Consider the following 24,847-nt stretch of genomic DNA (forward strand, 5'->3'; position numbering starts at 1 on the left):
TAATAAGATCCACATACTGTTACAACAGATTACCACTAGCAAAAGTTATGCAATAACGTTTTGTTACAATAGAACACATCTTTAATATTTTCTATTTCGTATTTATTACTTTATCCATGCGTGTATTTTCTTTTCATAAATATAAATGTTATCCGTTTCAAAGCGAGTTAAATAAAAATACATGTTTAAGTGTTGCATGAAGTTTAAATATCGTACGAAATAAATCAAAATAAATATATAATTTCTATTCGCGAAACAAAACATTATTCATCGTTTTTATATATTTTTTAAATGGACATCGTTTATGTAACTATCACGGTAATCGGTGGTTAGACAAAGTAACAAGTAGGAAATTTTCAGGCAGTGTTTGGACAGTTCACTGTGTACAATGTGTAATATTTCATCAAGGTAAAAAAACCAATAAATTTTACAATAGCAGAAGCACGTTTGTTTTTCATACATTCGTATCTTACTTAGCGCGATGATTTCATCCCGCTAATATAGTTTACAATTATAATAAAATCAACGTACAGGGTGCTCCAGAAGCATGGTACACGTAACCAGGACATGAAATCGAATTGCAATGATACGCGAGTGAATTTGATAAAAATATAAAATCATCCGAAATTATTGTCCATCGGAGAAAGTCGAAATTTCTAAAAAGAGATTATTGCGTTTTCGTTGAAACAAGAGCGCGCGTGCTCAACCTTTGGAACACCTTGTATAACATTTATTCACAATTTACCACGTATACGAGACATACTTTTTTCGTGAAACGGTTGATCAAAAGGAATAAGACTTTACGGAATCGGAGGAAGATAAAAATCTATCTACAAAGGCCTCGCGTTAATTGTATTCGCTAACAAATAAAATCGACACTTGTCTTAACGCGCGCATAGTCTCGAGAAACGGACAATGAAACGGCGGAGAAACTTTGTTCGGATTTCTGTACGAACGTTATTGATTAAATGCAAAAGAAACGGACATGTCTCTTCCATGCGTCAGTCTGTCGTTTTCGATACAAGCATTTTACGATATCTTTATTCGTACGTTGTTCTCGTAAAAAATCATTAACGCTGAGATCCAAAAAGAGCGGCGTTTCAAAAATACGATCCGTACTCTTTGCGATTACGAATCGAACTACGCGGTACATCGCTAATAACGATACGAGTAGCAAGATCCGTGAAATTTAACGATTGAACCGCGTAAAAAGTAATATGTAGCAATTGTCCTCCACCAAAAATAACTCAGCAGCGGGGTAGCATCTTTATCTAAAAGATCGAACATACGCGTGGCGCTAAAACAGTTACTTTCTCTCTCCATCCCCTGGATTAATTCCATTCGACGACGTTTCGATGCTTTTTCGATAGAGAAAATTCTCCTTGTACCATGATCGATTTCTAGACAAAGAAAAAGAGGAAAACTTAACGATCAACCAACGTCAATAAAAAATATATTTTTAACGGCTCTCTCCCGCTAAACGTCATGGCCATCGATAATCGCGTCACAAGTTTCCCTCGCTTAATCTCTGTAATTTTCCTTACAACGTAATACTACTTAAGTAGCTATCTCTCTATTCGTTAGGCGTATCGATTTTTACACATTTTTCTTTCGTCCACTTCCGCGACACGCCCACAACGCTCGAAATACTATAGATGGTTTAAGTCGCCTCTTTGTTACCTTTTATTATTTAGAAATACAAAGTACCGCAACGCACAACGTCGCGTTACAATATGGCTGTCATGCTCACGAACTGTGATGTATCTTGTGGCTTTTCTGTACATAAAACTAAAAAAAATTTTTCACTTATACCGATTTCACGTCACAAATTACGGACTTTTAAAAATGTTAGCTATTCGTTAATATCCTCGAAAACTGTCTTAAAATTGTACACGCGTGGGTAATTCATCGCCGAATAAAACGACACGATACATTTCACAAAATTTTTCGATAAACGTTTCTCGCATTTGTCTGCAAATAAAACGTATCCCGTTAAAATTACGTAGGCCTGGTTCTGGTAAACCGCCGAGTGTGTATAAATTTTTAAAAATCTTGTGGAAAAATGCGGGTGACAATGTTCGATAAAAAGAATAAAATACGTAGACGATTTTGGCAGTTTGGTTATAACTGAAGCGATCGTCCTTTACAATAGTTTAAAGTTTTGCTCGCTCCCTTATCGTTTATATGGCTAACGCTAATGCCGCGTACAAATCTAGATTTTGTAAAGAATCTACGGTATATAAATTCTACCTATCGCCGCTGTGTACACGTGAGTCCATTAAGTAAAAACAGCTAATTATTCGTGTCTCTGATAGTCCAGAGCGATAAAAATCGGGTGTGATCGGGGAGGGGGCACGGGGTACGATTTGGAATATTCCTAAGAACCAACTTCCTCGGGCCTGGCCAACGGGGCTTTAGATTTCTCGGTGGTCACTGTAGTTGTCGTCACTTCGAGGTTCGCCAAGTCGGCTGCACTAATCTGCAATACGCAAACACCTAATCAGCGCATAATTTATTTTTTTTCAACATTTTTGCGACAACTACCGAATACAATGGGTTAGAATATAAGCCTTGCTACGTATACACGAAAGGAAATTGTTAGAAAAAATAAAAGTAATATGCTGTAAGGAAATCCATTGCCTGTGAAATATTTAATTTCCTTAATGAAACCAAAACTACACGCGAATCGCGTCGATCAGTGTGTTAATAGCGTACAGATATGCCAAGCGTTAGTTCATATGTTTAAATATCGAGGCAAGGTCCGACACCAATTATTTGCAATACATTCAGTGCCGTTTGCTGACCTCGACGTTCGGGGGCAGAGTGATGGTAGCGTGTGTCGTTGTTGTCTCGGTACCGCTGCGTATCTCTCTCTCTACAGTAGTGCCTGCGCAATAATAAATAGCACAAAACAAAACAGTAACAAAAAGAAATACAAATAATAACAGAGGGGAACGGATGAAGAAAGAATTACAAAGCGATGAAAAGACGAGCACAGAATATTATAAGCGGGTCGTTGAATCGTATTCCGTCGTTAAAACATTGCGGGGATACTTTGATTATTTACAATCTTGGGAAAAACTGTAACGATAGTCGACCTAGAAAATATTCAATGAAAAATAACGTTTAAAAACACATGTGAAAATTAAATTTGTTGTTATAAGAGAATCGTCGAATCGATATAAATTAGCACAATAGTCGAATTGGCAATGATTTCACTCACTGTTCATTTGTTGGGTTTCGTTCGTCTGACTCGTCTCGACCTCTCCGTTGGCGGTCGTGTTGTTGGTCGTTTGGGAGACGACGGTGGTGGTTTTCACAACCAGGGACTGATTCTGGGTGGAGATTTCCGAGGTTCGCGAGGTCACCTCCATCTTAAGTCCTGCAAGACGATTGTGAAGTTCTTCGGAAGACGTGGCGTTTCTGAAAAGCGAACTGTTACTGCCAAGAGGATGGCCAGTACACGAATATACATCGATTAGCGGATCAAAAATAAAAACTGATTACAATGCCAGGTGTCGGTGTACGAGAGTTAATTTACTTTCTCCACGTTTCGTTGAATTAATTATGAACACGCAAGCGACACGAAGAGTGTGTGTGTATAAAATAAAACGATAAGAAGCCAGGCACGGCGTTAGCATCTTCACTTACAGTAAATGATCCTTCACGCTATCGATCGTGATATCTCCGATAGAACATATGTCTTGGCGATCATCTTCCCCGTTCACGTCGTTGGTGCTCGCAGCTGGTCGCAGGGAAGGTTCTTTCGGCGACTCTTCGCCACTGGCTAAAAGACACGTGTTCGAGAATCGATACTAAAGGGTCGTGTTAAACACACAGCGTTTCTCCAATGTTGTTAATTTGGCATAAATTACAATTTAGCGGCTAGCTTTGATCAATGAATCACAGATGGTCGTAGCAAAGCAACATTTACGAAGTATATGTACACACGGATTACGAAATATGCCAAGCGCTTACGCATATTTTAGTAGTGGCACGTTTAAACATCCTCCTACGATGATTTTTCACCGAACAGATCGTTCGTTACGTATTAAATATAACTGTTTTAGAAATGTCATCGCTACGAAGACGCAATATACTCACTAGAACCCACTACACCGTTTTCCGTGATCATCCTCTGTACGGGAGCTGCTGTTTGACTCCCTTGCGTTTCCGCTTCCGTTTCAGCCGCGCCCTCGACGACACCTTTCTCTTGGACTTGTTCGTTGTTGGCTGTCTCGGGATACGATCTAGCGTTCGGTGGTAAATTCAACGCGCAATGCGCTTTCGTTACCTTACTGGCTGACAAGGAAATTCGCTGAAGTTCGGAACTCGAGTGTAAATACAGAGCTTCGCCTGCTTTCGTGAACGTTAACGAAGATATTCCACTAAAAACAAATTAAAACAATTAAAATTTTATAAAGCCAATGTAAGCATTAAATCCGATAAAATATAAATACTCACTTGATGTCTTCCCTCTTAATGGCAGCAGCATTGAGCTGCCGTCTCAATTCCGGAATACTAAGCAATAAACAGTCCCCGAGATTGGTCAAACACAGCAAACAAGTTTCCTCGTGCGTCCCCGCGGGTTCTATGGGGCACGTGAATTTCGCGAAACCCGTTTTCCGTACACGAGAACCCTCGTGGGCGGTGAGTTTGTATTTACAATATGGTTTCAACGACGGAAGATTGAAGATTTTGAATTGTTCCTCGCTGGCGATCACCACTCTGTGAGGGGACGCCATGTCGGGGCCAGGACTCACGCCTTTTTCGGCCTCGAACGGTTCCGGCAACGGTACACTGGACCCGTCGAGAATCGTTATCGCGATTACAGGTGCTCTGTGCTTCAATTGAATCTCTTTCCCTAATGTACAATTTACGTCCTCCTCTGTCCTTCTCACTCCAGCTGGTATCGCTAACGTGAAAACGTAGACTGTACCGTTGTTGGTGCCCGCCCAGAGAGTAGGCGTGGTGTTTTGCACTGTAACAAAAGAAAATATCAGAATCTGTCTCTTAAGGGGGGAACCACCTCATGTAAAATGAAATTTTTAAGCATTGCTTAAATTGGTAGGAAATTTCCGCAGGAATACGATAAAAAAGTTAGAAAGTGATCAGAGATTTCCTTGTACCTTATTTTCAAAATAAAGTAGCTCAAAAACTAATTACTCGATCTTTATGAAACTTGGCATATATATTCTATAAATATTTTTTTATTTTTTACTTGAAACCTTGTTATTAACAATTGTTCGTAATAAAAAATCCGGTTATTTTTTCAAACCTTCGCCATTCTTGCAATTTTGAAAATCTTAACAAAAGAAGAATGTCACGCTGAGCGTTTTTGCATAAACTAACTATTCTATTTTGATTTTTTTGTTTCAGATCATTTTTGTGCGTTGTACGCTGCACGGCGAGTTTACAGGATGCCATTTTCAAGCCACCATTGCACCATTGTTGTTAACCATTAAAATTTATAAAAAATATTTTTCTGTACATTATAACGTTAATAAATGACACTTCAAATTTTAAATGAATCTGTGCATTGGATTTTTCAATAAAAATTCTTGAAAAACAGGCCATTCACATGAGATTCCCCCCTTAAGGCGTGATTCCTAAGGCATGAAGCCTATTAAAATTTATTTTCTTTAACATTTTATCAGGTCGCATAGTGTTGCCTCGGTGGAATCATACCTTTAGAATTCGTAGATCCCACTGAAACGGATACTTACTGCTGATGATGTAACTCCTAGCAAAGTATAAACATCGGACCATCGAGCCAAGAGCATCGTCCATGGGTCTTGCTTCCACTTGTCTCTCCACAGGTTTCAATTCCACCGGTGAAAGATCCCCGCTTGGAGACGAGGCTACGCTGGCACTATACAATTTAATAATTATTATCAATACACATTAATATCACCCAACACACGAGTAAAGCAAACTTTGGAAAATACTCACGGTTCTTTCTTTTTCTCCGGTACCGTGTTTCGCGTTGGACTGCCAGCATTTGTCCGACGCTGAGACCTTCCTTTTCTCAATCTTCTGAAGGATTCCCTCAGTGATTTCTTAAACGACTTTCTTCTGGAAATAGGCGTGTCACCCGATCCAGAAAGATCTGTAGCACACAATGCATTTAATAAAATTTGCTCTCTATACGAAGATAAAGAGAAAAAATTTTCAAGTACCATTTGGATTGAGAGTGCATTTCACACTGACGGCCTTTGCTCTTGTGTAATCGAAAACTGCTAAACCATGGGCGGTGCCAGCAGCCAGCAATCCCCACTCGCTGTGTATAGCCAGGGCGGTGACCGCAGCTGGTGGATACAATTGAAGAAGACTCTGCGGTTGGAAGCCGACTGCGAATGATATGTTGGTGGTTCTCGCGGGCAGATGATCGTGACCTTTCCAAACGAACCCGTCACGATCGTTCACGATGTTCATCGTGACGGCTTTGATCTCTTTGTTCACCGGTTCGGACGACACTGTCGCTGTGATCACATGACCAGCGGTGCCAGCGACTACCAACGTAGACGACAGAGGGCAGAGCAGAACTTTCTTCACCGCGAGACGCGGATCGTCCGAATAGGGGTCGAAGGTTCCAACTTTTCTGAACGGCGGCCATTCCTCCTCGTCGTCCTCCGGCGGTTGCTCCAGAACATCGAGATGCTCGCCGGTAAACAAAATGGACGAATTGTATTTGTACAGAGGGGTCAGAGCAACGTCGGAGGCGTTCCAGAATCTGACGGTTCCGTCTTCGTGGCCAGTCAACAGCAATTCTTTCCCTTTTGGTTTGTCGTTGGCCGGTTTCTGACAGAGAATTATTCCACCGTCTATGGGCCACGGTTTATCCGAGTACAAGTGTTCCGTTTGCGCTTTTCCAGCCGCTACGATCACGTCCCAGAGTTCTTCCGGGACATTTGGAACATGTTGCGAGCAAGTCACCTGACAATCATGAGAATACATTTTATCGACCATTCGAGGAGACACGATAAGCTGCTAATAGATGTAATTTATTTAAATGTATTTACCGCGCTTGCGTGGAGAGATACCAGATAGGGCAAGGCCATCATTTTCCATTCGGGATTGGTCAAATCGATGGCCACTACCTCTTCCTCGGCCAGCACTACGATCGCTTCTGGACTGTCGAAGGCGTCCTTGCCATCCTCTTGCTTCGGGAACACGGTGAAGAAATCGATCACCTTCGACGTGAAATCGAACACCACGTGCTTCTTTTTCGTCATGACGGTGATGGTGTGACGATCGCCATAATTTGCACGCTGCATTCCGCCGGAAAATAAGAACAGCTCTCCGTGCCTAGAAAACACGTGCTTTTAGAGAATCAACCGGGTTCGATATTGCGATGTAATTATTAATGCTAACAAAGGGAGTCGTAGCGGCTATTGTTCGAGGATATTTATACTCGTCACGATCGTAGACTCCCCTTGCCAATTAGAAATTGGTATAGTGATCGAACGTATATTAGGGTGTCCCAGAAAATACTGCACGTTTCAAAACCTGAGTTTGTTCTTTGATGAATATGATTAAATATGATAATCTGCGACAGGAGTGGGGTATGTCTGTTCACCAAAAATAATTGTAATTACCCATTGCAACTGAAAATAATTTATTTGGAAGGATTTGAAACTTTTCAATTTCGTCGAAAAATTTGTCTACCTACTCGAATTTTTTTCTCGAAAATGCGTAGGATTCCGGGGGTACGTGTAATGATACAAAATGATTGTAATTGACCCCTATAACTAAATATAATTTTTTTAGTGTGATTTTAAATATTTTAATTTCATCTAAAAAGTTCAGTAAGTTCTCGAATTTTTTTCTCCAAAGTGGGTAGGATTTAGAGGGTATGTCTATTCACCAAAAATAATTGTAATTGACCATTGCAACTGAAAATAATTTTTTTAGAACGATTTGAAATTTTTTTTTTCATCGAAAAAAGGCACCTAATTAGATTTTCGGTAAGAAATTTTTTTCTCGAAAATGCGTAGGATTTCGGGGATACGTGTAATGATAAAAAATGATTGTAATTGACCCCTGTAACTAAATATAATTTTTTTAGTGTGATTTTAATATTTTAATTTCATCCAAAAAGTTCAGTACCTACTCGAATTTTTTTCTCGAAAATGCGTAGGATTTCGGGGGTATGTGTAATGATAAAAAATGATTGTAATTGACCCCTGCAATCGATGGTAATTTTTCCAGAACGGTTTGAAATTTTTTAATTTAATTGTTAATAACTAATATTGTTGAATACTTGGTATATAACAGAAGGGGTTCAAGACAATTATACGCAGTTTAGAAATTAAGATACGACTTGTTCGTATGTGGCTCTCAGTATGTCAGTATCATTCTGGTAAATTTCATTGCAATCGGCGAGTCGCTTCAGAGGCTTCCCTTATAATCCAATAGCAGAGATACGTGCTCCGTTTTGGTGGTAGTGCCTCGATAGACGAAAGCCTATTACGCTTAAATTTTCTAGATTCGCATCTTTTCCTCCTACCAGTGATAGTGTTAATTCAAGTGACTGAAACGAGCAATATTCTCTGGGCAACCCCTGATGATTATGAAATTAACATTGGTAGCTAATTGTCTCCACTTACTCCGCGGTTGGGTATACAAGAATTTTAGTAACGGCTTTACAGGGAAACGGTCCGTAGAGGGTGGTCGATTCCAGCATGCTGTCGCTTCCTGGACTCCAGAACGCGTACGATCCGTCGTTGTGCGACGATATGAAACGGTTCTCGGAGACCCAATGGACCGACTCCAGCTGTTGCGTGGAGACGAACGTCTGCGCACGCGAAAACAAACCCATCAGCTGCACGTACACGTTCGCCAAAACCACCAAAGACACAAACAACAATCAGAACCAGCGGTACCATTTTCGCGAGTCGTTCAGAACCCATCGGCACACCTTCCACTTAAATATAAATCGCTCTTCTATGCACCGTTCAAAATAAACAGGAGAATAGTCCATTCGCAAACGACTCTGCATTTTCACAATCACTCTGAAACGTTTTAAAAATCAGTAAACTTTGAAAGTACGTATATGGTGTCTCATGGTGCATTTCTTTAAAAATTCATCTCTCATTTTAAACAATGCATACAAGAAACTAACTAAACTTTAGTTGAAAATATGTAGGATATTATCGTTCAATATATGGTGTCTCATGGTGCATTTCTTTAAAAATTTACCTCTCATTTCGAACAATGCATACAAGAAACTAACTAAACTTTAGTTGTTAATATTACTGAGCCTCCTATCGTTTCATTGAAACGCAATTAACAAAGAAATTTTCATAAAATAGAACTCTGTGTACCGATGGGTTAAGCGTTTGCCCACAAATATTTGCCACAAGCGAGTGTGTTTTTAAACTGTAAGCAGTGTTGTTACATTCGCCGTGGGTATCGTGTATACAGATAGATAAGTGTAAGAGACGTATAGAACGATAAAACCAAGACTCACCTGTTGAGCTCCAGGAGTTGCTTTGTTCCACAGTACCATTAAACCGCGATTGTAACCTATCAGAATATTGTCTGGGTGACCTGGTTGTTCCGCTATCGCCTCGACCGCTCCTGGATTCTTCTTGTAATCGTCCGGCACACTGTCGCAACAAAACAGCGTATGTTAATTTACAATTTTAACGTTCAATCTCTGATGAACAAAAGAAAGTATAATACACCACGCGCTGAGTGAGTGGGAATGTAATTATACCAGGAAAATATTCGCACGAATAGCGTTCATTCAACTGTGATTCTTCTCCTCAAGGTCGAACGTTTCGAAGCAATTATCCACCACGAAATGGGAATAAACTTTCGCGTTTCCCAAATCATTGTTCAACGACTTGGCAACGTTCGACCATTCAATCCTCTCTATGCAAAGTAACAAAAATAAAATTACAAGTTAATTAAGTTAAAAATAACTCTTCTTGGTTCGAGAATCATTGTTGAGAGAACGTTGCGAATATCCTGGATATTCAGCCTTGAATTATACAGGTGCTTTTACTTTTGCATCACGACTTCCTGGTAGATGATAGTGTCGGGCATCACGAACGTCTTCAGATTCAGAAGATAGATATTCCCGCCTTCAGTGCCAAGAAGAAGATGCTCGCCGCTCGACTCGAGGCACATCGCGGAGATCTTCTTCAGCTTGCCCTCCAACGAAAGCGCCTTCGTCTCGACCACCGAGCTCTCGTTGATCTCCCACAGGTGAAGAGAGTTGTCGTCGCAAAGGGAGACCACGCGACCCTGTTGCATTCAAACAAACCACGAATCATTTACAAAATCCTCGAAAATAATTATCTACATCATTCTCGAATTTTTTTCTCGAAAATGCGTAGAATATCGAGGGTATGTCTATTCACCAAAAATAATTGTAATTGACCTCTGTAACTGAAAATAATTTTTCCAGAACGATTTCAAAATTTTCAATTTTGTCGAATTTGCCCACATTCCTGAATTTTTTTCTCGAAACTGCGTAGGATTTCGGGGGTATGTCTACTCACCAAAAATGACTGTAATTGACCCCTGAAACGGAAAATAATTTTTCCAGAACGATTTCGAAATTTTCAATTTTGTCGAATTTGCCCACATTCCTGAATTTTTTTCTCGAAACTGCGTAGGATTTCAGGGGTATGTCTACTCATCAAAAATGATTATAATTGACCCCTTCAACGGAAAATATTTTTTCCAAAACGACTTGAAATTTTTTAATTTCGCCGAATTTGCCCACATTCCTGAATTTTTTTCTCGAAACTGCGTAGGATTTCAGGGGTATGTCTACTCACCAAAAATGATTATAATTGACCCCTGCAACGGAAAATATTTTTTCCAAAACGATTTGAAATTTTTTAATTTCACCGAATTTGCCCACATTCCTGAATTTTTTTCTCGAAACTGTTTAGGATTTCGGGGGTATGTCTATTCATACAAAATGACTGTAATTTACCCCTGCAACCGAAAATAATTTTTCTAAAACGATTTGAAATTTTTTTTTTCGTCGAAAAAATTAGACGCCTTGAGTAAAATAGTCTAAATAGACATTAAAATTTGCGAATAATTCTATAAAACCCTGCCATTTCGCAACGTCCGCGGATCAGAATATAAACAGAAAAATAATAACTATTGTGCGTCGGTCAATTTTCGCGATTCCATCGTTTCTCACGAGCCAGCTCCCGCGTCCCTTTTTTTCCAGCAAAACGAGTCTTCTCGCGGCAGGCAAAGTGAAAACTCGAGGAAAACGCAAGGTTAAGCCGGTCTGCTTCTCGTGCGCGTGTTTTCTTACTTTCACGCGAATCTATAGACGGCCTGTTCGCGGCGTGTTTTTCATCGCGGCCGTCCGTTTCGCGGAAAACGCGCCTGGCGTAATCGGGGGCACCGGTCAGAATTCGTTTCACGTGTTATTAACTTGTGCAGTTAAATAATTGGTACGCGCTCTTCTGCTCGTTGCACTAGCAAATCTTCTGTGATTTGGAAGACAGTTGTCCTGCTTTCTAATCTTATTTCCAGAACTTCGATTTTTGGATTCTAGATCTCGATCAACGTGTTCGTGGAACCGTTTGGTTTGTTCCTTTATCGCGATAGTTCGTCAAAAGTACCTACGAATTTAGAGAAATATTCACCCTTTCAAAAATTTCAAACAGTTCTGGAAAAATTACCTTCGATTGCAGGGGTCAATTACAATCATTTTTGGTCAATACACATACCCCCGAAATCCTACTCACTTTCGAGAAAAAAATTCGAGTAGGTACTGAACTTTTTAGATGAAATTAAAATATTTAAAATCACACTAAAAAAATTATGTTTAGTTACAGGGGGCAATTACAATCATTTTTTATCATTACTCATACCCCCGAAATCCTACGCATTTACGAGAAAAAAATTCCTTACCGAAAATCTAATTCGACGAAAAAAAAAAATTTCAAATCGTTCTAAAAAAATTATTTTCGGTTGCGGGGGTCGATTACAATCATTTTTGGTGAATACACGTACCCCTGAATTCCTACCCACTTCCTAGAAAAAAATTCGAGAAGGTGTGAAATTTTTCAACGGGGGAAAAAAAATTTCAATTTGTTCTGGAAAAATTATTTTCGGTTGCGGGGGTCAATTACAATAATTTTTGGTGAATAGACGTACCCTCGAAATTCTGCGCGTTTTCGAGAAAAAAATTCAGTACGAGCTCCACTTTAAACAAAGCTTCATCATATTTTGAATCGATTATTTATTAAAAAATCATTGAAAATCAAATACTTATACTGTATGCTACGTGACCTACATAAAACTGTGATCAAACAATGATTATTCTTATGTGTAAATATTGTTTGTAAAAGAGAAACTTGTGTCTATGATTTTTATCATATTTTATAATGATGTTATTTATACGATTTGCAATAAATATTGAAATGCAATTGCCGTTACTTTATTCTTTCTCTATTTCGTAATATGCTGCTTTTTGAATTTTGTAAATATCATTCTTAGTTTGGTTTTTATGAGCTTTTTATCTAATCATAGCAAACTCGTCAAATTGGCTCTGTATTCTTCGCATAGGCACCCGTTTTTCGGCACTAAAAGAGTTAACACGTTCACTGTCCATGACCCGTATACGGGTCATAGCAACATGCTTTTGGATACGTCGTTAAGAAACCGGACAGTGAACGCGTTAACCGAAACATTTATGGCGATGTAGCTTTATAGCATACGCAATACAATGTCTTTTACACTGTAAAGTTATGGGTTCTCCGTTTCGACCATCTTTTGCTCGTTGCTCTCAATAAATATTGCCTGCTTGAGAATCCCTGTTTCAAGAGTTTCTTGCGCAACATACACGGTGAGTAACTGTATCGATAATACACGAAAAAAAACCGGGAACGTCGCGATTTGATACAGTTTGATGGCGAGATTAGAATCGTAGGTAGACCCGCTATCTTATCGGTCTTAGAATTCGCTTGAAAAATGGTCACGATAACGAAAGTTCGTAGCTGGTACTAGAGCACCGTAAGGACTCGATTTGATTCTCGATTCGAGCCTCGACACGCCCTGTTCTATGAATTTCTCGCGTACACTACGCAGTATACAAGTAATGCACGGTTGAATTTCAAATTCAAATTCGGGAACCAGTAGAGAAATCCTTGTCCGCGAAGTAGCGTATTTTTTACACAAGTGGGCTCGAACGTGCCTCGCAAAGAGAATGGTTAAGTGGGAGGAAGCGAGATAGACGGAATATGTAGAGCAGCGAGCATCGAGACTCGACATTTCAAAGAGATGTCGCCATAACAAACAACAATCACGCAATACACAAAATATTACTCTCCATAATTTACCCGTTATCTTTCTAAAAACGTTATTAACGCATCGGTGGGATTCAGCTGATTAAAACGAGCCCCAACTCGATACTAATCAGACCACTTTTACAATTCGACTAAAAATAACTTTCCAAATGTATTCTATTTGATAGACTCTTTAACTGTCCATGTTGTTTTTTGCTTCGTTTATAGAGTCACCGATACGAGGATTAAAAAGCTGTTTACCGCTAAGGTAAATGAACGTGAAAGGCTTCGTCATTATTTAGGTACGCGATGCGATGTTGTAATCCTGCATTATTTTCCTGGTAATTATACATCACTTTTCTCTATTACTCTCCTCGCCCCGTACCGGTAATTAATTATCTCCGAGCGTCCTCTTTGATCCCGCGCATGCGCACGCGCGAGCTATTCAACACGCGCGCGGATCGTTCGTGGACAGAATGCTCGAAAGAATTCCAGTCTTTCGGTATTTACAGAATTTCTAAAACAGATATTTTAAATAAAATTATCCAGCTAACGTAATATTCCCTATCCAGTACATTTTGTAATAAAATTTTACTGGTAGAATAGTTGGCGTAAAAGGAACGAAGACGTGAAGTAGTGTTATATTATAGAGCTGACCTTTACGGTCGACGAGGGCTACAATGATGTCCGTCGCGGTGGTTTCTTATATTATTTATTCGTACACACGTGCGAAAGTGCATTGCGCGTGTCGCACACACGGTTATGCAACTCAGCAACGGCGACGAGATAAGCCGAACACGGTGTCGCGTTACCCGCGCAACGCGTACGACTTATAAAATAACCATAATCTCACACCTCCGTTTCTTTGATTACAATGTAATAACTCTTTATACATAGTACTGTCGTTACGGAACACTCCAAGTTACATACGTTCCTCGAATGCTCTGTTTTGTTTGGCCGTGAATCGAATAGGATGTTTAAACTTGGATTAACCTAATCTTTTAAAATGCGAGACTTGGATTAACCCAATTCCTTACAGTACACTATTGGGCTTGGATTAACACAATTTTTGATAAATTGAGTATTCTTACTTCATGGTTTTCTAAATTATTTTAGATTTTATTTGACGAGGAATACTTTAAGAAATAATGATAGTGCTAGCTTTTGATTTTTAAGCTAAAGTACTTTTCTCATTTTAGACGTTTGAGTCATTCTTGAGTGGTTGATACTTGGATCGTTCTTCAGATATCTACAGAGGTTCTCAAATTATTCTGAGCTCTTTTCAACCATTCGATGCGCAATAAGTTCTCTACGTATTCCGAACAAGACTCTTCAGTTAAATACAGGGTGTAATGGGAGATTCTAGAGGCCAAAATAAGACGAAAATCAAGAATACCAATTTGTTGACGGAGGCTTCGTTAAAAAATATTAACAATTAAATTCAAAAATTTCAAGTCGTTCTAAAAAAATTATTTTCAGATGCAATGGTCAATTACAATCATTTTTGGTGAATACACATACCCCCGAAATCCTATCCACTTTCGAGAAAAAAATTCGAAAAGGTGATGAGATTCTTCGGGGAAAAAAATTTTTTCAAATCGTTCTAAAAAAATTATTTTCGATTGTGGGGGTCAATTGCAATCATTTTTGGTCATTACACATACCCCCGAAATCCTACGCACTTTCGAGAAAAAAATTCGTTACCGAAAATCTAATTGCCTAAATTTTTAGACGAAAAAAAGAATTTCAAATCGTCCTGGAAAAATTATTTTCGGTTGCGGAGGTCAATTACAATCATTTTTGGTGAATAGACATACCCTCGAAATCCTACTCATTTACGAGAAAAAAATTCGAGTAGGTAGACAAATTTTTCGACGAAATTGAAAAGTTTCAAATCGTTCTAAAAAAAATATTTTCAGTTGCAATGGTCAATTAGAATCATTTTTGGTGAATAGACATACCCCCGAAATCTTGCGCATTTTCGAAAAAAAAATTCAGTACTGGCGGAACTCTAAATGTTAATAACTTTTTAACAAAGCCTCCAACAACAAATTGCTATTCTTGATTTTCGTCTTATTTTGGCCTCTAGAATCGCCCAATTAAAATTTTTCTATATGTTGAACTACCAACCAAAAAGATTACTCGTTTCATCAGTTGATCGTCCATTAAAAGTTTTTCTGACAACTGACATTCGTTATTGAAGAACCTACACACCCACTTGAAGCTATTTAGAACAGGGTCACGAGAAAGATGCTATATACGTAGAACGATTCGACATAAAACTACCAGAAAATTCTGTTAAAAACGTGAAGAACAGATGCACGTCGATCGTTTGGAAAAAATATGCGTAAAATTAGTTTACGCAAAGTATTTGAGATTGTTCAAGAATAAACTTGCACGTGGCTTCTTCTATGATATATTATCCTGTTAAAAGAACTATTCCAGTTACATTGTCATCAAAATATGTGTTCAAAGACTGAAAAATAAAAATAAAAAATTAACAATCGCATAAAAAATTACATCTCTCTATAAATGAAATTTGTCTTACCTCGTTGGGCAGCGCGACGATCTTCGTGACAGCATTCTCACCGCTCTCGATGGTGTGTTGTCCATAAAATTCCACGCCTGGCCTGCCGAATCTGCGGATCACGAGTCAAGGAAAACAGTGAATATGTATATCTTGATCCGAAAGCGAGTCGCGTACGGTTTCTAACAGAGAATAAACGTGGTTCTTGTTTCGAAAATGACCGACTTAACGCGCCGAACGAACCGCGGAATGTACAAAAAGATTCCTGCACGGTCGACAAAAATTTTAGAGGATCCAGAAACACCTTTCTCAACGAGCTACAGTCGAATCAGTGATACGAAGCTTGCACTCTCCTTCTAAGCTTCTGCAAATCCTCCAAAGAGTTGACTAACTCTTTAACGAAGACGGAAATTTTCTTCAGGAAACGGTGAAGACATTTATTATTTGGTTTGCGAAATGATAATGATCGCTGATTACGTAGCCGGTGGAACATCTGCGCGAACGGGGCTCGTAAGCCAATAAAACGCGCGCAGCGTCGAACACCAGACCTTTTCCGCGCTTCTAATTAGCATTTTTCAGACGTTTCTATTGTACGCTATACGCGCGCCATCGAATCGATAAACTTCACGAGAATAACTAGAGGAAATTGTCTTTTGTCGCCGGGAACTTTTCCAATAAACTCCACGGGACCTATTTATAGTTGGTAGATTCTCGACGCTACCGTTGATAGTTGTTAAAAAAAGAAAATAGAGGATAAGGTAGCGGTAAATGAATCTAACAAACATTATAAAAAAGGTGACTGTCTACACCTTTGATAGAAATAGCGCTGATCCGACAAACGGCGTATTCTACCTATCTAAAATCCGTCTATCGAATCGATAACTGACCAGGCACGAACTGGGTAACGAGGTAATAGCAACACGTTACCAAGTGCAAGTGGCACTTGATAGTCCCCGATGTTTCGACGCCGTTGATCGATACACAATGTTTGCTCAACAAGTTAACAAAACCCACAACATGCCTAATGTACAAATATGAGACTCTAGAGGTTGTTCGTTTGCGTGTAATTGTAACTCGGTAAAAAAAATATTGTATCGATAAATAACGAGGTGGAATTAATATACTCTACGTCCTCCAAGAATGATTTAACGTTCCTGTCGCACTTCCAGCTGGCAACAGGATGGCGTGGAATTACGTTACAAGGCCTAGCTTTGTATGTCCTGTTTCAGCGACAATGGAACTTAACCCTTTGGCGGAGCATGCCTGCATAACTGGACAAGATACTTCTACCATCGTGGACGTGTACTGGCAATCACAAGTATCGGGACACTTACTGAAACATTTAGAATTTTTTAATCGATATAAAAAAATTTGTTTCGTGATTAAAATTTCAAATAGAAATTCCCCTCTAAAAGTTATTCCAGTTGGAAGTAGAGGTGTAGAAACAACGATAGGCACGTCTTGGACGAAACCTGTTGCGATCGAGCGACGCTAAAAATTCTAGGAAGAATCGATGCGGAAGAATAGCTTTGGCGAGTCGCGAAACATCTAGCGTGGCGTAACTAAATTGTATTTAGCGACGCACGGAGGCAAAGAAATCTGGAGAAATCCGCGTCAATCACGTTTTCTCGTTTCCTTTCGACCGAAGTTGGCAGCTCGAAGGTTTACGAGGATTTATCGGCAGATACCGAACGTCATCGTGCACTGCTAGTGTCTCGAGACCAGATTATAAATACCGTAAGAGAGAGAGAGAAAAAAGAAGAAGAAAAAACAGGCGGTCGGGGACCAGAAGGAATAAGAAAAGCAAAAGGATACACCTTGATGGCGCCGGATGCCGTGCCGATGATCATCAGCCGCAGACTCGGGTCCCAGGCGAGGGCCGTAGGTTTGTTTGGGAACCCATGCTGCACCGTCTGCAAAAAACGAGAAACAGTTTATCAGCTAAACGGTCTAGTTACAACTACCAGACGTAACTTGTACCATTACCAAACGACATCAGATCGCGTCGAACGTTATTTTCGATACAGTATTTGCACGAGTATTTGTTATTCGTTGTTTGTTACGTAAATAGCATCCAACTTTTTTTTTGCGCTCGATCCGTCAAGAACTATCGTATTACTCGAGGGTGAAATTTGATCTCTTACTGTCTGAACACGCGGTCCGTCCTCTCGCCAGAGATTCCAGCTAAACGAAACTTCATTTCTCCTATTTGCACGACGAAACGAATTTTATTTAAATTGCACACTGTTTGTACCCATGTCGCGCGTTTCTTTTCTCAGCGTTGCGTTCTATGAACGAACGTTTCCCACTTAATAGGTTAAGTCATATCGTGGCGCTCGATTCATGAATCAGCTCTGTTACTTCGCTCGTGCTTGGCAATTATTGCACTGTCCGTGGTAATCAGCGTACTATTTATATGTGAAAGTAGCTAAAAATAGTTTACGCTATCGTCCTCGTCGCTAATTCCCGCGCAAATTCACAACTGTTTCTTAGGCGACACCGTATCGATTTGTACGAGACTTTCAAGAAGATGGGGGGAAAAAATAATATCACAAAACCCACTCATTCATTTATAAACGAAAACATACGTATATTACGATAACAGACTCGCCGGTACGCGCACGTTTCACGAAAAGAAAAAAAGATCTAAACATGACGATACTTTCGGACGTCGAAGAGACTGATATTCACGTAAAAACAAACATAGACCATTCTGTGGCATTTAAATGGACTACGAGCCGAACTCAATTAAGGTAAATAGCAAGATACGGACTAACGAACGTACGCTTCCCTTCCACGAATCGTTTCGAATGCAATTAACGGTAATTACGCGCGTCAACCGTTTCCAACTTTCTCGACGCAACGTTTGCGCGCCACGGCACCGATTTTCGGCGAAACCAGAACCATATTAGTCACCGATGAGTCAGATTTTATCGGTCACCGTTAATCGAACGATTTTATCGACCGATGGTGACAAACGAGAACCATAAAGAATCTCGTTTATGACAATCAATTAAACCGTTTCTGTAATACTCTTTTACAACAATCTCCACCCTCCTGAATATGTAGAACTAGAACATTATCGAACTTGGTGATTTTTCTGTACACCAATAGGTCAAATATGGCGACACGTTGCATTGGACGAGGGTATAGGTAGCTGAAACGAGTTTGTTGTTCTTGAAATCGCGATAACGTTATCGAATCAAATATCAGTGGATTTTCTTTATATCGGAAGATCAAAGATGGCGATATGAACACTATTTTCGTCGGACTCTTAGGTTATCAGTTTTTTTTATTAAGAGGTTGTATTTCGTGGGCGTTTCAAGTACTTAACCTCAATTTTAACACAGCGTGGTAATCTTGAAATTAGTGACTCCTTCATGTTTCAGTTTCGTAACGGTAAAACCGATGACTGAAGTACTTACACATGCTCGAAGATAGGTATCACTGGAAATCGTGATCATTTGCGTCGAAATAATCGCGAAACAAAGAGAATGCATTGAAATATTCGAACGTTCGAGGACAGTTGGCGAATCGTCCGAGGACTAGAAGAGTCGAAACATCTTTCTACCTGAAGCCAAAAGATTCTTGGTAGGTACGGTTACGCGGTATACATAACCCTCAAAGATTTAGCAACGTTTCCACCACGCGATTAGAAAAATGGTCGTTCGTCGGTGCGACAGGGTTAAATGAGAAAAACAAGGGTAGGGGGAGTCCTTGGCCCAGGTAATTTTCATGAGAAAAAGTGTCACCGTTTCTAAATTTCAGGAGATTAGAGAGCTATTCCTGCAGTATGCATACATTCGTCCAAAGAACAACACAATTTGCGTGTTTCGTCTATTGATCTTTTTGTGATTATCCGTAGGCCGATTTTAATGCCCTTGGCAGTCACAAAGTACAATAATGAGGTGCTGCCATCGTTGGAAATTACGTGGCAATATCTTCAGCAATTTCGACGACTTTTACGACGCTTCGAAAGCGTTTTCGGTGCCTCTTCTTTTACGCGAGTGAATTATCACTTTTTATTACCGTTCTGATTCTATTCACCGATGCATGCATTTATGAAGTTATAAATAGTTCCGACTGGAACCACCAGATCCTGCTGGTGTCAAGGAAAAGAAATTTGTATAAAATTGATTACTCTAACCCCTTACAATGGTGTAACTTCTCGGTTTCGATCGACCTAACCTTGCAACTGAAATTGCGTTAAGTGAATATCGATCAACTAGGTTCTATATAAAGTTCTGCCTAGTGGCTCGAAACGATTCCAACTTAAATTCGAATAAAAAATATTTCTCGAAACGTATCGTAAACATTGCGATAGTGTTCGTAATTGATGTCTGCTCGTACATATGCCACGATAAAGATATCAATCGTTGGAACGACACGTACGATTATAAATACGTATTTAATAATGCGAATGTCCGGTCGGGGCAGTGAACTAATTCCATTCTTGGAAACGTTAAAAATTATTATTCGATCGATAGCTACGTGCGACATTCGTTCCAGGTAAATATTTCACGATCCTGCTAGAGGCACCTTTCTAGAATCTTCGGAACGTTATAGAATTTATCGCGTATCTCGAAATATATGACTACAAAAATTTTAATGTAGGATTCTAGAGGCCAAAATAAGACGAAAATCAAGAACACCAATTTGTTGATGGAGGCTTCGTTAAAAAGTTATTAACAATGAAATTCAAAAATTTCAAATCGTTCTAAAAAAATTATTCTCGGTTTCGGGGGTCAATTACAATCATTTTTGGTGAATAGACATACCCTCGAAATCCTATCCATTTTCGAGAAAAAAATTCGAGAAGGTGTGAAATTTTTCGACAAAATTAAAAAATTTCATATTGTTCTGAAAAAATTATTCTCGGTTTCGGTGGTCAATTACAATCATTTTTGGTGAATAGACATACCCTCGAAATCCTATCCATTTTCGAGAAAAAAATTCGAGAAGGTGTGAAATTTTTCGACAAAATTAAAAAATTTCATATTGTTCTAAAAAAATTATTTTCGGTTGCGGGGGTCAATTACAATCATTTTTGGTGAATAGATGTACACCCGAAATCTTGCGCATTTTCGAGAAAAAAATTCAGTACCCGCGGAACTTTAAACATTAATAATTGTTTAACGAAGCCTCCATCAACAAATTAGTATTCTTGATTTTTGTCTTATTTTGGCCTCTAGAATCTCCCATTAAAATTTTTTCGCAGTAGTGGCCGAACAGCCTGTATAACGTAACAAAGACGAAATATTATATAACAAATCAAAATAAATTCAACAATTATTCTCACTCTCGACGCTGCTTTACAACGAAACTTTCGGAATAACTGGCGCGCGGCGGTATAGTCAGGTACAACCTAGAGAATCTAACGGTACATTCTTGAGCGTGTATAAAAGCGAACATAAAAAGGGTTAGGCGTCTTATCATATTTTTGTTTGCCCAGAAAACCGATAATATCTTTCATCGTATCTTTTTTTTTTTTCATTGTGAGAAGTTTATTATCGACTGGATTAACGATCGAAACGAAATCGTTGATTCTCGGAATAATCAAAAACCGGGATTAATATGACTGATTAACAGGAAATACGCTCGACAATGCCTTAAAACGAAACAACCTGTGTCTTAATAATTTTAGTATTCGTCGATAAATGGAAAACTTCTCTATGCCTTTTAAAAATACCAACTATCGATGACACAACGAAATGAACGATAGTTGAAGAAAAGCAACGAGTTTAATTAAGACAACGGGCGTTCTTCACCTTGAGGGCTTTCTAAGCTTTTTACAACTTGTACAACTTAACACGCAGAGCGCGCTACTTCTGCTTTTAATTGCCCTACGAAGAAATTAACCTACATTTCTTATTCCATTTTCTAACCGAACGAACGTACAAGTCGAGTTCACGAACGATAAAGCGTTCACGTTGTTGACCAAGAAATCCAAACAGAGGAACGTTTAATTAAGATACGATCCATTTGGATCTGCGCAAGCTTAATTCCAAAGTCGTAAAATTTAGATTTCTAACAAATAACAATAACAATAATACTAAGTAAGCTTGTAAAATTAAAGAACAATAACAAGCAAAGAACATTACAAATACAATAACGTGAGAATTAAAAAAAAAAAAATGGCCGTCGTTCGGTGATTGGAAAATCGTGTATCCACGATCACTCTCCTATCATGGATCTATCGATCGGTGCCGGTACGACCTGATTTGCCCGCGTTTTCGCAATCTCGTGTCGTCAAACTTCGGAATCGACGGTAGTGGGAAATTGAACCACGATAAGGTTTCGCGACGGCGATGATGACAGCCAGCCAGAGACAGAACCACTAAAGAAACGAGCCGCCACAAACACCACGCGACCACAATAATCCAGACTGGGCACCGTGGTCTCTCGGGGCCAACCGTCTTCTAGACTTTCGGTATCGATTACGTTCGGTTATCGACCTGTTGATTCCGCGCCAGTTTGCTCTTGAAGCACGCCGTGTCGTATCGTTTTATCCATGAAAGTAATTCTCAATTAGGTTACATTTCGCAGAGATACACGTCATAAACGAAACGATGTTTCGCGATACGATCAATAGTTAATAGATAGTGTTAAGCAACCGGCGACCGGCGCTTCAAACTTACGTGTCTCGCTAATTAGTATTTTTAATCCTTTTGGCTCTGAGGTTAGATCCGCTTCTTCGATAGAATTTATGTTAGACAGGAAAGGATTAATTTCAACGTCATTGAGATAAAAATAATCGTTAAAATCTCACCGCCTATGTTTCCAAGTGTTTGCAAAATTCATTTTGCTTTTTCTCTGTACAAAAAGTAGCGAACGATTCATTCCAGTCTAATAGATAATCGTGCTGTCGAAACAGTGGAAAGATAAAGTTAATATTTTTAGGTACAACATATGGAACGAAAAATAAATATAAAAAATTTCTACGTGCAAGTTCGTGGACCCTCGGATATCTATCTACCCCCCCTTGGAGTTTGCAAACAGATTAAGAACCACTCTAACCTAATAGATAAAACAGGCTCGACACTATCGTAAAAAAAACATTAACATTTCGTAACGTGTGCGCCGTCTCTGGTAACGGTCGGTAAATTACGAAAAATGACAATTCAAAGTACGCGTTCATTGTGCACGCGCGATAAACGGAAATCAAAGACGAATTCGTTCGTTCCCAATCTCCATTATCGCGAGTTAATTCGGGACAGGTTTTTCTTTCGATTATGCACGAATCGCCGTATCACGGTGTATTTATGGATCTCCTTGAAACTCGATATTCTCCGTCTTTTTGCCATCTTTCCGAGAGCAAGAGATTTATTCGCGAACCGATGCCGAGAAACGCGTCCGAGAATACGTAAAAGAAACTCTTGTTCCGTAAAATGCATCGCGTGTCAACATCGTGATATCACACGAAGAAGTAGATAACTATCCGAGGTGGTAACAAAGTAAACTTTCGATCGCGAGCACATCAATTTTATAAAGAATCTATGTGCAAATAATCGGTTCGATTTTAAAAGCCAACACGCCCGATAAAACTCCTCCGATGCCTTTTGTCCATCGTTCTGTCCCCGGTTTCAATTAAGCCATTAAAAGTATATTTAATACACTTTCGGTGCACGATACAGGAGAAAAAGGAAAACAACAATAACGAGTGAAAGTCGTTCGATAATTCGACAAGATGTCTCTTTGCAACTTCCAAATTTATCGAACAAACTCTCGTTCACCGAACGTACACAGTCGGTAACGAGTCTGAGCCGATTTTCACTCTCGCTTTCTTTCAGGACGAATAATTTTGCGAAATTTCTCCATGGTTCCGGGCTCGTTACCTTCGCATTTGAAACGCGAATATCGATGGTATCGTGTAAGCGCCATGGGTGCACGATAACATTGTTTTCTCGCGAGAGGTAAATCTAATCTATGTTGGTGATCGGTGTCTGCAAACGGAATAAAGAAAAAAAAAAAGAAAAACAGCGGCCCGATGGAATAAAAGCAGACGAGCGGAAGAAAGTGTACGGACGTGTTTTGCCGGGTCGGGTGTGGGCGAACCTTTTCCGACCGAGGGGACAAGACTCACCTTTCGAAAGGCGAAAAGATCCTTTTGCAGTTTCTGTCGCTCAGCCGTGGGTTGTTGGCCCTTCCCCCTGATAAACTTCAGCATCTCTGTCAGGCGTACGTTTCCTCTCGAGCGGCGTAACACAACACACACGTCCGTTAAAGACGGTTAATCCTCACTCCGGGTGTCCGGGTGTACATGCACTGTCGTCGCGAAGGGCTCGCAAGGACCGCGGCACCTCCCCGTAATTAAAACATTCTTGAATGAAACGGTGGAAACCCTGACGCGCGCGCGTTCCTCGCGTACACCGCACAATACCGTATTTCGTCGGTGCGTTCGACCGCCACACACGTCCGTCTGATACGCCTGCAACACGTCAGTCCCCTGTCTTTCACGCCGTATCCTCCTCCTTCCTTCCTTCCTTCCTTCTCTTCCACCCTGCCGCGCGCACTATCTGTCCTTCTCGCTCTCGCGCTCGCTCACCGAATCCAGCTTGCCTCCCGAACCGATGTGTCAGCCGCTTCGTGTTTTTCGGCGACGTTCCGCGAAAATCTTTATGGCCGTGCGCGAGAACGATGCTGGACAACGGGCAGCACGATGCTCTGTCGTGCTATCCGACTCACGGTACGAACGGACACGTAAAAACCATCGAAATACACGAACAGAGGCGTGAAGTCATTCCACGTCTGTCGCTCGCGTCTCTCGTGTCTTTTACCGTCGCGTCGGCTCTCCGCCAATCACAGCCCTCGATTACGTTCGACCGCGACCGGTCAAAGTCGGCGTTGCTCGGCCAAACTCGGCTCGAAAGCCTACTCGGACGCGCCCGCACGAACAATGACCTCGGCCAGGCCTGCCAAACTTTACGATCGAATACCCACTTTCACTCGATTCGATGGCCTGAGCTTACCGTTGCCCTTATAGAAATAATATCACGCAATATTTTATTTTCTCAGGCCGGTTCACGCCAGGAAACTATCAAGTTAATTG

The 24,847-nt window shown here is 40.0% G+C and overlaps 1 protein-coding gene across 7 annotated transcripts; it reads right to left on the minus strand.

The window, feature by feature from the left end:
* Window positions 1-379: 379 nt before the first annotated feature.
* LOC122395251 (lethal(2) giant larvae protein homolog 1) lies at window positions 380-24,561 on the minus strand. 7 transcript variants are annotated; one of them, XM_043392686.1, is made up of 16 exons: window positions 23,882-24,561; window positions 17,614-17,711; window positions 15,820-15,910; window positions 10,013-10,254; window positions 9,473-9,611; window positions 8,610-8,797; window positions 7,023-7,308; window positions 6,180-6,936; window positions 5,953-6,109; window positions 5,727-5,872; window positions 4,465-4,981; window positions 4,105-4,388; window positions 3,652-3,787; window positions 3,224-3,441; window positions 2,805-2,887; window positions 380-2,479 (listed from the first exon to the last, which is right to left on the minus strand). In XM_043392686.1, the coding sequence occupies exons 1-16, from the start codon at window positions 23,963-23,965 to the stop codon at window positions 2,378-2,380; spliced, it is 3,528 nt and encodes a 1,175-aa protein (XP_043248621.1). In that variant the 5' UTR covers window positions 23,966-24,561; the 3' UTR covers window positions 380-2,377. The 7 variants fall into 7 exon arrangements, with proteins under 7 accessions (XP_043248621.1, XP_043248620.1, XP_043248619.1 ...); XM_043392685.1 differs by having other exon boundaries at window positions 3,224-3,423; window positions 8,610-8,824; XM_043392684.1 differs by having other exon boundaries at window positions 8,610-8,824.
* Window positions 24,562-24,847: the final 286 nt, after the last annotated feature.

The sequence above is a fragment of the Colletes gigas genome, unplaced genomic scaffold, assembly GCF_013123115.1.
Source record: "Colletes gigas isolate AHSC1104 unplaced genomic scaffold, ASM1312311v1 Colletes_gigas_Sc00005, whole genome shotgun sequence".
Lineage (NCBI taxonomy): Eukaryota > Metazoa > Arthropoda > Insecta > Hymenoptera > Colletidae > Colletes > Colletes gigas.

Bases quoted from the DNA above. Each gene is read 5' to 3' on its own strand.
- LOC122395251 (XM_043392684.1), bottom strand. From the start codon at position 23,965: ATGCTGAAGTTTATCAGGGGGAAGGGCCAACAACCCACGGCTGAGCGA. The intron at 5,873-5,952 runs GTGAGTATTTTC...TAAATTGTATAG, and splicing joins CCGGAGAAAAAGAAAGAACC to TGCCAGCGTAGCCTCGTCTC. The intron at 3,788-4,104 runs GTGAGTATATTG...CGTGTCTTTTAG, and splicing joins AAACGGTGTAGTGGGTTCTA to CCAGTGGCGAAGAGTCGCCG.